The sequence below is a fragment of the Mandrillus leucophaeus genome, unplaced genomic scaffold (assembly GCF_000951045.1).
Source record: "Mandrillus leucophaeus isolate KB7577 unplaced genomic scaffold, Mleu.le_1.0 Scaffold117, whole genome shotgun sequence".
Taxonomy (NCBI): domain Eukaryota; kingdom Metazoa; phylum Chordata; class Mammalia; order Primates; family Cercopithecidae; genus Mandrillus; species Mandrillus leucophaeus.
This window is the reverse complement of record NW_012099987.1, coordinates 3,257,200-3,271,486: the sequence shown is the minus strand read 5'-3', so window position 1 is coordinate 3,271,486 and position 14,287 is coordinate 3,257,200. Positions and strand designations below refer to the sequence as shown.

Sequence of the window (14,287 nt, the reverse complement as noted above, 5' to 3'; positions counted from 1 at the left end):
GGGCAGAAATGGAGTATGTACTCTGGGCCTTTTACCTGCAGGAAGTCACTTCTCCATGCTGGGCCTCAGTTTCCCTAATGTAGATGACAAAAGAGTTGGGCTGGTATATCCCTAAGGGCCTTTCCTTTCTAAGACTCCTTAATGTCTGGCTGGACATAGGCATGGCTCATCTCAGTTTACTCTGATTTCTAGAAAGAACCTTGCTGCTTGGTCTCTGCATTCTGCTTGGAAAATATAACACTCCTGTAGCCAGAACACCCTTTGGGAATGATGTAACACCATAGAATATGCTCACAACCAGCCTCGGTAGTGAAGGCTGGTTATAAAACATAGATCTATTCTTCATGGGGGAAAAAAGTCATCCCAGGATATAATAAAATTACACTTAAGAATGCAGGAACCCTTTAAAAAACATATTAAACAAACAAAAAAAACCCTGCCATTTTCTGATATCATAGTAATACTCCTAATAAATCACAAAATATGAATTCCTTGTAGCTAGTGCTGTTTTTACACTCAGAACAGGAGCGTAAATGAAAAGTTTTTAAATGAAAACAGCTACAATTTCCCTGAAAAGCAGACACCAACTTAAAAATCATTCCACTTCTAGAAAGCCCATTCCTGTGTATTGACATAGAATTAAAGATCTGAAAGGGTTCCAGAGTTGAGGCTCAGAGAGCTGAAGTATTCAAGGTCACTGTGCCCAAGGTCATGGAGCCCACTGCTCCCCAGGCCAGGGCTGGAGCCCTTTCCCACAACACCATCTTGTCAGAGGGGTAACAGGCAGCTCTGTCGCTGTTCAGACTATTCCCTAGTCCTTCTGGAAGCTGCTGCCTTTTAAAAAATGAACAAAGTGTATCTAAGATAGCGAGATAAGTAAAACCCAAAACCCACGGAGGAATGGTTCCAAATGCAGTGGTAAATGACAAGATAACAGTGCCCATTGACTGTCCATACACAACAGCACAAGAAATAAGGGACAAGACAACTACAGAGACAGCCTGCCAAGGACATTGGGGGTTCAGGGTGACAGCAGACTTCAGATGATGCCTTATAAGTGATAACCATGAATGCCTTTACATTGAGTTTTATATAACAGGGTATGTCTGTGTCATGTGACCGTGTTGGGTGAGTGGGGTCCAGTGAGTTGCAAAGCGGAGTTCTAAGTTCCCACAGCTCATAGGAGCACCACTACAGCACTCAGACTCCAGGATAAGGCTTCCATTTGATTCATTCATGAGTTCAACAAATACGGATTGAGCACCTACAATGTGCCAAATATTTGGCTAGGCTCTAGCCATACAATGGTAAGTGAAGGCAACAGTGGTAAATGAAAGTAACATTTGTTGATCCCCTACTACCTGCAGGTACTGAGCTAGGCTCTAGGCACACAATGGTAAGTGAAAGTAATATTTGTTGAGCCCCTACTATGTGCCAGTACTGAGCTAGGCTCTAGGCGTACGATGGTAAGTGAAAGTAATATTCGTCGAGCACCTATTATGTGCCAGGTACTGAGCTAGGCTCTAGGTATGTAATGGTAAGTGAAGGTAACGTGGTTGCCACCCCTACACTGCCTTCCCTCCAGCCAGATAGAGGAGCCAAGTGCATGGGATAGAAGTGGGACACCAAAGGGCCTTCTAAAAAGTCGAACTGAATTCTCAGGTTGCTATAACGGAAAGCAAGCTCTCTGCATTCATTCATTTACATATTCATTCAGCAAGCATTTATTGAGAATATCCTGTATGACAAGCACTAGGTTCCTCCCATGAGGAATGTGATAGGGACCCTCTAATGAGGTGGACAAATCCCCTGCCCCCAAGATGCTTGTGTTGCAAGAGATACAAGGCTGAAAGATACAGAGGACAGGTGGATAGTGAACCCACTCAACGTTACCTACTTCCCACCGCCAAAAAAAAAAACAGAGCCTCCTCATTGAGCTAGCAGTACAGGCTTTTTGAGCAGGTGCCTCAAATTCAATGCATCTACTGGTCTGTGCTATACCAGGCACAGATTTGTGGGTGCAAAGCCACCCCCAAGCTACCCAGGCTCAGCATTCCCGTTCCCCTCTTTCTTCTAATCCCTTTCTCTGAGACCCGTGGGAGCCCAAACCGTTCCGTCCCCTCCTGTGCAGATAAGTCTGTCATTTTCTTGTCCCTTAGCCCCACCCGGGCTCCTGACATCTTTGTTGGCTTATGCTACACTTTAATTTGTAACAAAAATAGCAGATGCCTTTAGGGGCAGTCAAGTAATGAAATGGACCCGGAAGGGATTATGCAAATGGAGGAGCTGGTGCCCCACCTGCCTGCACCAGGCAGCCGCAACTCACTCCAGCAGGAAGGTGGGCCAGTGCTGCCACAACTCCCCATTTTTCAAGAGAAACCAAATAAGAATAATACCATTTTTATTCTGCTCAGGAACTCCCTCTTCACAGGCACGTACGCCTTAAAATGACAATAATAGCTTACATTTAGTGGGCTCGACATGTCTGGGTTGAATCTAAAGTCTTTACAATAATCAACTCATCTAACCCGCACAATAATCTCAAGAGGAAGGTGCTGTAATTATCCCAGGTTTACAGATAAGCTAAATGGTTTGTGCAGAGTCACACAGCCCGGACAGACGAAGGCAGGATTGGATCCCAGGAGTCTGGCTGTCTGCTGGCACTCTCAACTACCACTCCCTTCTTCATTTGGGATGGTGAATTGGTTTAAGCAAAAGCCACAGTCACTCATGCTGCCCAGGATCAAGAGCAGGATTAGGAAGGGGAAAATGGAGCCCCTGGAGGCCCAGTGATCTGAAACAGTCCTCCCCACGGTCACGTTCAAGTCTACAAGAAGAGGTGGCAGTGCTCGCTCATGTCGAGAGTACCCTCAACCAGGCGGGCTTGGCCAGCCTTCGCTGAGGCAGAATGGTAAACCATCCACCAGGCCTCTTCAAGCATCTACATGGTTGCCAACCCTACTCTGGGAAGGTGCCATTCTGAGGGCCAGGAGTTTGATTATGTGTCACTCTGGCTGCTATGGCCCCCTCCCAGGGTCTGGGCATCACACCCAGACCAGTGCCACTGGACCTCAGCCCAAGCAGGAACTCCGCTCCAGACTCCAAGAGCCCCATGGAGACAGGAAGATGAGCGCTTCATTTTTGCAGGGAGCCAGCAAAGTTCTTCCAACAGATTCCAGGCTGATACCTCCACCCAGACTTCCAGCCCAGAAGGCAAACCGAGCCCCTCCCTGCCTCCCTGTCCCCAGGGCCAGCCTTCTCTGAGGCCAGAATCCCAGCCGCAGGGGCCAGGAACCTGCCAGGGGTTGCTGTTGTGTCTCCGTAGCAACAGGCACATACTGGAAGGAAGGAAAAGAACATGGGCTGGTTAACGCCACAGATGATGCCAACCCTCCCACGGTGACTTGTCCTCTAAGGAACTACTATTGACAGTGAAGTGGTCAAAAAATAGGCCACCAGAGGGAAAATGAGACACAAGAGAGAAGAAAAACATCCTCCAGGAAAGCAGCTAACATTTATGCAATGCCTGCCATATGCCAAGAACTTTACATCCGTGTCTCCATGAATCCTCACACCCATCCCAGAATATAAATGTTATTAGTCTATTTTATTACCCAAGAAACTGGCTCAGAAACAGTAAATTATGCAAAGTCATATAGCTAGCTAAAGTGGCAAGAGCTGTAATTCAAACTCTTGACTAGCTCCAAAGCCTGAGTTCTTAAGCCTTACGCTGTGCAATCTCTAGGTAACTGACACTGAGGAAGTTATTTAACCAGTTGTTCATGTGATGTACAGCGACTGAACACTTACTGTGTGCTGGGTGTTGTTCTAGTGGCTTGGGATATATATCTGTGAACAACACTGACAAAGGTCCCTGCCCTAGCAAGATGTGGCAGGCACTAAATAATACCCAGAATAAGGAAAGTCTGTAGCGTGTTGGAGCATGATACGTGCTATGGAGGGCTGGAGAAGAGTAACATCAAGGCCATCTGGGAGGGCCAGGATGGAGGCGGAATGCCATTTTTAATAGCGGGGTGAGGGCGGGGCTCCCTGAGAAAGAGGCATTGAGCAAAGACTTAAAGTAGGTAAAGTGTCATTGAACCTCAGTTTTCCCATCTGCAAGATGGGGATAATACCTCATAAAGTTATTATATTAGACTTGACATGGTTCGTGGCACATAGAAAGCCCCCAACAAATTAGAAATATAATTATTATTAAGTGGCCATGTTCAGGATGGAGCCCCGGGCCCATTCAGTGCCAAAGCTCCTGTGCACCCTGCTGCCACCCAGGACACCTGCGATGGGAGAGATGGGGAGGATGGGACCACCTCCGGAGAACTGACAGATTCACCAGAAAAAGATAGCAAATGACCATAAGGGACAGAGCCAGCCTTCCAGGGGCCTGGGCTGTGCTGTGTTCAGCTGAATTCTGATGCGGTGCCATTCCCAGAGAGAATAGTCATAAAACAAGGTGAACTGAGCTGGGCAGGCATGGCATGAACTGGGCCACACAGAGCGGAGGTCACCGGGAGCTAGTGAGCTGGCCTGGGAATTTGGCCCTCATCAATCACAGAATCCTAGAGCTTTAAATCCAGGAACAGCTGAGAAGTCATCTAGTCCCATCCTCTCCTTTTCAGACGTGGAAACCAAGGCCCAAAAAGAAGCTGTGACTTTCCCAAGGCATCAGCTTTGGATGATGTCTGGTCCCTTTCCCTGCCTGGGCTGCCGGCTGCTCCTCAAAAGAGCTCAGCACCAGGCTGCTCCCAGCACCCTTCTCCAGAGAGCTCCAAGTGTTCCAGAAGCCCAAGTATATGAACAAGTTCAAGAATAAGAGAGGCAGGGCTTGTCCTTCCTGCTCTGCTGACATGGAAACTGAGTCAGGATACGTGCCCATCAAGTAACAGAAGAACCACACTTAGACCTTAGAACTCAGCTGGGATTAAATACAGACCTGAATGGAGGTCCCGAATGCAGAGACGAGCCTGCTCAGCTGTGAGGAGGAAGGCAGGGTCAGGAGAAGGGTGCGGCAGATGGAGAATCTGTATCACCCGTTCCCAGAATGTCCCGCCCAGAACCTCATGCCCTCTGCCTGTCTGCCAGCAGGAAAGCAGTCTGGGGCCAGAATAATTCCGCTAAAGGTAGCTGGTAGCTGGTTCTCGTTCTTCATGGCCAGCCCCAGAGCAGCCAGGAAGGATCTCATCCCCTAGAGTCATTAAAGCACCCTCCCCACAAATCTAAGGATTAACTTCCCTCCCTCCACCCCAGACCTGGCTGTGGAGCCCCTGGAATAGGAGAAAAGCACATCCTCGTTCCCCAACTGCTTGTGGGTGCCATGGCAGAAGGACAAGTTTAGGCCAAAGGAAGGAAAGTGAGCCAGACATACACCCTCTCTGCAGTTCAGGTCCCCAGACTCAAGGTTGAGAGCCCTCGAAGGCTGACACAGAGGAAAGAGAGGGAGAAGGAAGCCTGGGGCTGCCCTCGGGGCACCCGGTCATTGGAAAGTCTCAGCGCCTCTTCCCACTGCAGAAGGTGTCTCGCATGTGCCAAAATGCCATGTTTTTTCTTAGAGCGGTGCACAAATCCTATGGCCCTCCCCTCTCCCTTTCACCTGTCCTTAAAATTTTCCCTTCACACTGAAACTCTAGGATCAAATGGGCTTGAAGGCCAGACCCTCCACCCAGGCATTCGGAAGTGGCCTTAAGAAGGTTTTCCATCTCTGAGCCTCAGTTTTTTCATTGGAGTTTTATCAAATGGAGGCAGTGATAAAATCCTCATAGAGTTGTTGTGAGGCTTCATCGAGCCTATAAGGTACTTGCTGCAGTGCCTGACTGATGAAATGCAGATACTGTCATAAAATCTGTACCAGGACCTTTAACCTCCTGGCTTCACTTCCAGCAATGCCTGACTTTACAACAATCCATAAGCCATTAGCTGGGGCAATATTAGACCTATAAGGATTCTTCCCAACAAGACACATCCATCACTCAGAGTTACAAATGTGGAGTTCATGTGGGGACTGGGATAACACAGCATCTTCCCTTTGAAGAGCTCCAGCCCTATATTAGGTCTGCACTGGGGAGCCCAGGGGCGATCGGTACCCATCCACTCACCTGCCTCTCCAGGGTCTGCGAGCATCCATCTCAAGCCAGGGAGGCCTCTCGCTCATCTCTCATCTATCCGTCATCTCTCTACACCCATCTTCTCTGTATCCATCCACTTAGCCAGCCAGCCAGCCATCCAGCCAGCGATTCACTCACAGTAATTCACTCTCTAGGGCCTGAGGCCCAGATCTCTCAGGTAAAGCATTCAGCACCAGAAGGATTTCCCCACCTCGAAATGGTGTTTGGGGAGTGTCAGGCAGGGCTGACTGGGGTGGGACACACGCTTCCTCCCCTCCTCTCCCAGGATAGGTAGAGGTCATGAGCAGAGTCACAATGTCACAGCCAGGGCAACATCACTGAGAGTTGCTGCCCAGCTCAGGGGGTGGCCTGGGGTCACTCATCCACCCTTTAACTGAGTTGTAAGGTGACCACTTGCAGGTGAATTGTATCCTTCAGTGACCACTGCCTGTCTGCATGGTTCTGAGCTGCTTCTCAGTGGCACATTGCCCCACGGGTCTGCAGATGACACATCTGTATATGCTCGCCTCTTCCTGCCAGCCTGAGATGGGCAGAATCTTCCATTCACCTGGCCAGGGCCAGGCCCTGTGACAAGCACTTAGGACAGGGAGAGGTGAGATTGAGGGTGGGGGAGTGAGTAAGACAGGCTCCCTGCCCTTGAGGAGCGTACTGATTAATTGCAGGCAGCAGGGAAAAGGACCCTCGCCATCTCTGAGGTCTTGTAAGCTGTGTGTAAGCTTGTGTGTAACATTTCCCCCATCTTGGGGACTCACTCAGCACTGTTCTCACGTGGTAGCTTGTTCCCAATCACTTTTCCATTACAGAAATCAATAACTTGAATTACTCTAAAATAACTAGTACCTTCATGCCCCTGCAAAGCTAATTTTTCTAGGGATGCATTTGCCCACGAGTTTCTCTCTGGTCTGGAATCTGTCTTCTATCTTTATGAGTCAATCCAGGTAGAACAGAGTCTCTCATCTCCCACATCTCACTCTTGTGGCAGAGTGAGAGTGGGATTTGGAGTCAGAGACTTAGGTTCAAGTCTTTGCTCTGACACTTACTAGCCCTTGTCAAGCTACCTAACCACCTAGAACGTCAGTTTCCTCATCTGTAAAATAAGATTTCAACACCCCAGTGTTCGAGAATTAAATGGAATAATAATGTACATGAATGTTCCTGGCATTTATTAGGGAGTTAGTGAACCCTTGGATAAGTATCTGTTTAGTCTATGCCAGAATCTGAAGCCTGCTATAAATCTATATCATGAGGCCATCGTATAATGAGACCCTAGTATCACTTCTGCAATAACAATAATATCTTACATTGGAGAAACAGATGATTATTTATAAATATATGTATTCTCATAATGACAAAGCTGAGACTCAGGAAAGTTAAGTGAATTGCTGGAGGTGGGAAGGGGGACGGCTGGCACAGCCCTCTGACTCCCTTCACACCTTCCCACTTATTTCCATTGTCCCTGATTCAAGACCCAACGCAGCTCCAGGATCTTGCACACAAAGTTCTGCTGTCCGGCAGATGCTGAAATGACAGGCCCTTTGAATATCCTCTTGGAGGAAGAACTGTGAGCTTGGTGCAGGCTGCCCTCGGCACTGCCAGGAGAATAAATCCTCCTAGAAGTCTCCCGAGAAGGGTCATGCGGAAACCCCCAAAGGCTGGGCTCTGAAAGGAAAGAAAGAAATCGACATTACCAAGCACCTCTTTCATGCCAAGCACATTCACGGCCAGTTTCTCACTGACTCCTCAAAACCAATTGTTCTTAACCTTTTTAGGGGGCTGCATACCCTTTTGAAAATCTGCTGAAAGCTGTAGATTCTCTCTTCAGATAACGGCACATGAATGCAGTCGGGTCGAGGTTAAGAACTCCTGGTGTGAACCTGGGCTGTTTTCAGATTTTCTTAGGCATCAGGGACCTTCCCTTTTGGAGGCCCCACCCTCCACAGAGCAGTGGGATCTTACATTTTCTCACACACACACACACACACACACACACACACGTAACATAGAGTTGCAGTTGTCTGTTTGGCATATGTGTTACATTTCCAGATATTTAACAAAATATTAATTTCAAGTCTGTCCTTTCTTTTCCTATTTTGTAGCCAATAGGCTTTTTTGGGTGAATTTTATTGAAATATATCACTGGTACAGACAAATAACGCAGCTCCTAAGTGTACAGCTCAGTGAATTCTCATGAAGTGAGCACCCCTGTGTAACTGGCACTCTGGTCAAGAAACAGAACATCCTGAGCTCCCAGATGCCCCCCAGGTCCCCATCCATTTGCTACCCCCCACCCAGGGTAATCTTGATCCTGACTCCCAATCAAAGGCTAGTTTGGCCTGTCTTTGAGTTTCCTGTAAGGGCAGTCACACGGTACATACTCATTTTTGTGTCTGACTGCTTCTGTGGAACCATAAACTTCTTATCCAGGTCTCAGGCATTTTCAGAGGTGTATTAAAGGCTTATAGGCTATAGGTACTGTCAAAACCAGGGACTGTCAGCCTTACCTTCACGTTAGAATCACCAGGGAAACTCTTTAGAATCCTGACACCCAAGCTGTCCCCCAAAATAATTAAATCAGAATCTCTGAGGATAGGATCAGGCATTGGTCATTTTTCATGCTCCCGGGTGACACCCATTGCCACCAAGGTTGAACACCTCGAGTCTAAACAACTCTGGAGATATTAGTCTCCCTATTTTACAACTGGGGAAACTGAGGCTCCAAGAGTCTTCATGTGTTAATGTCATGAAGCCAGAGCTCAAATTCAGATCTGATGTGGAGTGGTGTTTGCCTTGCCTTATATCTGGGTGAATAGTAAAGCCCAAACCCGGTGGTGATGCCTCCTGCCTGGTCCCCCGTCATTGTGAGTCCTTCTAGAGGTGTGGAGAGGGGTGTGGAGTTTCCCAGGCTACTGGTGCCGTGAAGACAGCCCAGGGGCTGGCCCTAGGGAGAAAGTTGCCGGACTCCACCTTTGCCCTGCACCTCTGGAAGCCACAGAAAAGTCTCTGCGAGTGGCAGTGGCTGCCAGCTGGGCAGCCGTGGGGGACGTGTCACAACAGCCATAGTTCTTTCTGCCTCCACCTTTGGTTCCCCGAGTGCAGTGCACAATTCTGCCACTCAGTGGCACCTCGAGCTTCTGTAAACCCTGTGGTTTCACACACAGCCCGCCTGCGGCCAAAGGAAGGAAGCCAGACAGCAGGGTGCTGGCGCAGGGAGAGGAGCGTGTGCAGCAGGAGCTTCCTGGGGCATGCCTGGTTGGCTGGGGCCTCACTTGGGACCTGGGGGACAGTTTGCCTGAGGCTGGAGCTGCTCCTGGGTCTTGACAGGGCCTGTCCCTGGCAAGGTGGGTGCAGGGACACGGCTACAGCCAGACCGCAGAAAGGCCACTGCCTGTAACTAAGCCGGCAGAGAGAGACCACACCTCCCCAGGCCCACAGTGAGTCGGGTCCCCCACTACCCTTCACCGGGCTGCCTCTGGGTCCCGCATGCCTGCGAGCACAGCCCATGCACACGCCTGTGATGCCCTGGAAGTGGAGGTGCCAGCCCTGCCTCAAAGCCCAGGCATAGCTCCAAGTCCTTCCCTGGGAATCTGCCTGATCCTAATCCCAGGATGGCTGAGGCCCTCAAGCTGCTAAAGGGTCTCTGAGGCTGGGTCTGTCTTCTGCCCTGCAGTTTGGAGTCAGATTGCCTAGATTCGAAGCCAAGATCTGCAACTTCCCAGTTACTTAACTTCCATGAGCCTCAGTTTCCCCATATGTAAACTGGGAAATAAGAATCCATGCCATGGAGGGTTGCTGTGAGGATGGAATGACTAATTATATAGAGAGAGAGTCTTAGCCTAGTGCCAGGCACACAGGAAGTGCTAAATAAACATCAGCTACTATTATTATGATGATTACCATTTGAAAATGGAAGGGTCGAATGCCTGTCAGTCAGATAAGCACCTGGATTTGGTTTTACCCGTTTAGTAAATCCTCACCCCTTCCCAGGACCTCCTCTCTCGAAGAGCTGAGCTTGGGTTCAAATCTGGCCTCGGGGTAGAGCAAACTTCCTAGCCCAAAACAGAATGAACCCGCCCTCATGTGAGAGAACACCCTCACTTGTGGTAACCCACACACGGCCCAGGTACCAGCAGAGGGAGTGAGTCTAGGCTGCACACAGCTCAGGCAAGCACCAAGCTGCCCTAAGGGGAGTAAGAACAAACATGAGACCCACCCAGAGGGGACTGCCCAGCTCCCACCCAAGAGGCTGGAGCCATTGTCCCCACAGTCTGATGAGCTCCTCTCCAGGAACAGACCTGAGTGTGTGACCCCAGTCTCCCTGCAGCCTCGGGCAGCTTCCCATCTGGGTGCCATCCCTGTGGTATCAGAGTGGGCACTGAGTCAGGAGACCTGGGTTCCAAGCTTGGACCCTGTCATCAGCAACCAGCTGTGTGGCCTGGGGCAAGTCACCCACCCTCTCTGGACCTCTGTGACAGGATTCAAGTGATCTTTAAATCCCCTCCCAGCTCTAACGTATGGTTATAGCAAAGTATCTGGCACATAGTAGGTGCTCAATAAATTATAAAATTCAAGACACAACTCCGCTAGGTTCCAACATCCAGCTACTTTCTCCACACCTGATCTTAGCCAAAAGGCCGAGAAGTGATCATCTAGCTACTTTCTCATCTTCAGTACTGAGTGACCTGTGTGATCCAGCTCCCAGCAGGACCCAACCCAGGGGAAGAGCTCAAGAAATGAGCATTTATTGATATCATTGATTACTTTTGGCCTGGCTTTCAGTCCAACCTGTTCCCCCACCCAAGGCTACAGGTGCCCCAAAGATTCCAGATTAGAGGCGCTGAAGTGTCTGCCTCCCCAGTAGACTATAAGCTCCAAAAAGACAGGGTTCATCCTGCTCCCCATGTTGGGTCCGGTTCAGGCAGCCAAGTATCCCCTCATGTGGTCCTGGGGCATAGAACAGACCCTCCATTGTCATGGGGCAGAGAAAGCATCACAGAGCCTCATGCTGGGCAAGTTCTTTTATTGGAAAAAGAAAAAATAAAAGGACATGGCACTGCCTGTGCCCAGCCCTCCCATGGGAGATGCACAGGTTGGACACAATGCCCAGCCCCACAGGGGCCCAGGGTGGGCATAGGCTGTGGCCAGGGGCTGCAGTGGAGCCCACTGAACTGCAGCTCTCCAAGGGGATCCTTGGACCAGGACTCACATGGGCCCAGGACTTCCTGAGGCTGCATGGACTAGGCGGACTCTCTCTGCTGTCTGGGTAGGCCTTTGTTTCCCACATGCTGCTCCCATGTCTGGTAGAAAAGCAGGCCTCTCTTTGGTTCCAGAGAGCTACCTGCAGTGGCTGGTCTTGCACATCCACTTTTAGCACCTCCCGCCAACTGAGGTAGGCAGCCCCCTTCATTTCATCTTCGGGATACCAGCCCCAGGGGCTGCTCCCATCCCACCTGCTCCTCTGGGCCTCGGAAGCCAGGCATCACTGGCTGGACATCTCCTTTCCTTGCAAGGAGGGAGTTTGCCTTTCCCCTGCAGGCTGCTGGCACCTTTGAAGGTCCACGGAAACCTCACCTACCAAGCCTTAAAGAGCCCCAGCCCCTGGGCAGACTGAACACACAGTGTCTGTAGCCCCATTGTCTTGTCATGGGGAGCTGAGAGGGGGCACCAAAGGCCACCAAGGTTTGGCTCTTCTCTCCTAGAACCCCAGCTTCTCTTCCACTAGAATGTATGCATTAGAGTACGTTCCCTGGTAGCCCTAGGGGAGGGGCAAGGGGCTTTTGGACATTTATTTACAGGGGGCCAGGCTGGACCCACGCAGGGAAGAAGTCACGGACCCTCAGGTAGTGAAGACAGCAGGATGCAGAGAAGTAGTCATTGACCTAGCAGCCAAAGGAAACACACAAACACACTCACACACACATGCACTCACCTGCATACACACACACACTCATACACATGAACAATCATACATACATGCTTTTGCACATGTGCTCATGCACATGTATGCACTCACACTCATATAAAGGCACACTTGTGCACGCATGTGTGCCCATGTACTCATACACACACAGGTGTGCTTACAAATGCACCCACATTCATCCATTTGTGCACTGGTGCACACACAGGTGCTCACACACAGGCATGCTAACACACGCATACTCACACATTTATGCACACTGCACTTACACACATGTGCACTCACACATACATTCACATGTGCATACATACAGGTTCTAATCTCAGGAAACTGGCTCCAGTGCAGGAGGTTCGGGCCCCGTATGGCTATGTCTCTCCGCAAAGTTTCTCCAGACTCCCATATTACCTCCCAGAGCCCCAGGACGTGTGCCCCTCAACCAGCACCTGGCAGCCTGCAAAGTCTCAAAGTTGGATGCTTCTGGCAAGGCCGTGCTGGCCTCCAGCTCTGGCTGCAGGACAGGAAAGCCATAGGTCTAGAAGAGGTCAGGAGTGGGCTGAACAGCTCCCAACCACGGCACTCGTCTCCCCACACCTTCAATTTGGTCGAGGCAGGATCATAGACAGGCCGGGGCCCTGCAGGGGCATGAGAAGGAGCAGATACTGGGAGACAGCCACAGGACACAGGGCCCAAGAGAGAGAGTCCTGGTGGACATGGGTTTGGGGATGAGGGGTCATGCAGTGTGGGAGTCCTCTATGTGGCAGACCTGGGCCCCTCTTGTGGGGTTGGGAGAGGGGCTGTGGAAGAGAGGGGCCGCCTAGGTTGTGTTCTCCCCACCCCAGCCTTCCTAGGAAGATCTGTCTCTGTGTGGCCCAGACCAGCCCCATCAGGAAGGGAAAGCCCCCAGGTCAGAAAATGGACTGATCCAGCTGGGGGTGAGGGATAGGGGTCATAGGTTGATGGCCCACAGGAAATATGAGGCCTGTCACCCTCCCTCCCACCCCGGGCAGCAGGGTGGGCCCAGAGAATGACTCAGAAGCGGGTGCTCTGGTAGCGCAGCCGCCGCAGGTCTGCGAGGCCCTCACTCCGGCCATACACCTCCCTACAGGGACTCTCGGCCAGTCACCGGGCCCCCGCCCCACCACCCCCACCGCTGCTGCTGCCACTGCCACTGCTGCTGCCGCTGCTGGAGCTGCCACTGCTGCACCGGTCCTCATAGATGGAGATCTCAATCTGGGGTCGGCGGTTAAGGAGAACTGCGAGCCCAGCTGCTGAGCAGGGGTCGGACAGGAACCAGTGGATGGAGTCCGGCAGAGGAGTGGGAAAGTGGGCTTGTGCTGCTGCCTAGACAGTAGGGATGTAGAGGCCTGGGAGCTAGACCCTCCCCAAGCCCATCCATGCACATTACTTAGCTAACAGTTAGGGAGACTTGCCCTAACTGCATGAGGCCAAGCCCTATGCTGGGCACACAGCCGTGATCACAGCAGACAGGGTGGCTGCCCTGATGGAGCTTACATTCCAGTGGGTCTAATGACCATATCTTAGGACACAGATGTGCCCAGGAAGGTGGTGTTACTGCACAGGAAGTATGAGGACTTTAGTGTCCCGAGTTTAAATCCTGACTCAGGCACTCACAAAGCTATGTGACCTTACACCAGTCACTTAACTTGTTAGTCATCCATTATCGCATCTGCAAAATGGGGATTAAAATAGAATCTAGGGGTTAGTGTGGAGATTAGATGCAATGTATGTAAGGCACTTAGCACAAAACCTGGCACACAGCAAAGGCTCAATAAAAACAAGTGCCTCTCACTGGGCTTTGTCAACACGTGATTCTGGGTGTTTGTGGTTTTTTGACTCTGTTTCTCCTCAGTTTTCCAGTAAACTTTATTTTTTAGCAATTCTACTCGTGTTGTTGCTGCCTGGGGGGAGGGATGTGTGCACACCCAGAACACACTATTCCAAGTGGAGGTGGAGTCAGCAGAACCACGCCCCACCCCCTGTCCAGCCTCTCACCAGGACTGAGAACTTGGGGGAGTCACCTCATCCTAGACCTCACGTCTCTCATCTGCGAAAGGAGGACAATGGGACGTGCCACAGGAAGTTCCATGAGGACTGCATGAGACCGAGGACCTGTAAATGAATGTGGTGATTTGCATATTCCTGGAGGGGTCTTTGCAGTTAAGGGTGAGCCTGGGCGCAATTCCTGGCTCCCACATTCACCAGCTGCACGACT

The 14,287-nt window shown here is 50.7% G+C and overlaps 1 protein-coding gene and 1 long non-coding RNA gene across 2 annotated transcripts in view; one reads left to right on the top strand and one right to left on the bottom strand.

The window, feature by feature from the left end:
* CRTAC1 (cartilage acidic protein 1) overlaps positions 1 to 13,884 on the top strand; it is a 192,426-nt gene extending 178,542 nt beyond the window's left edge. Inside the window, 1 exon segment of the mRNA XM_012000646.1 lies at positions 13,160 to 13,884. Within this exon segment, the coding sequence (XP_011856036.1) occupies positions 13,160 to 13,326 (167 nt within the window). The 3' untranslated portion in view covers positions 13,327 to 13,884.
* LOC105554254 lies at positions 7,281 to 12,643 on the bottom strand. The gene is made up of 2 exons (XR_001008296.1): positions 12,498 to 12,643; positions 7,281 to 7,799 (listed from the first exon to the last, which is right to left on the bottom strand). It is a non-coding gene; the product is annotated as an uncharacterized LOC105554254 (long non-coding RNA).
* Positions 13,885 to 14,287: the final 403 nt, after the last annotated feature.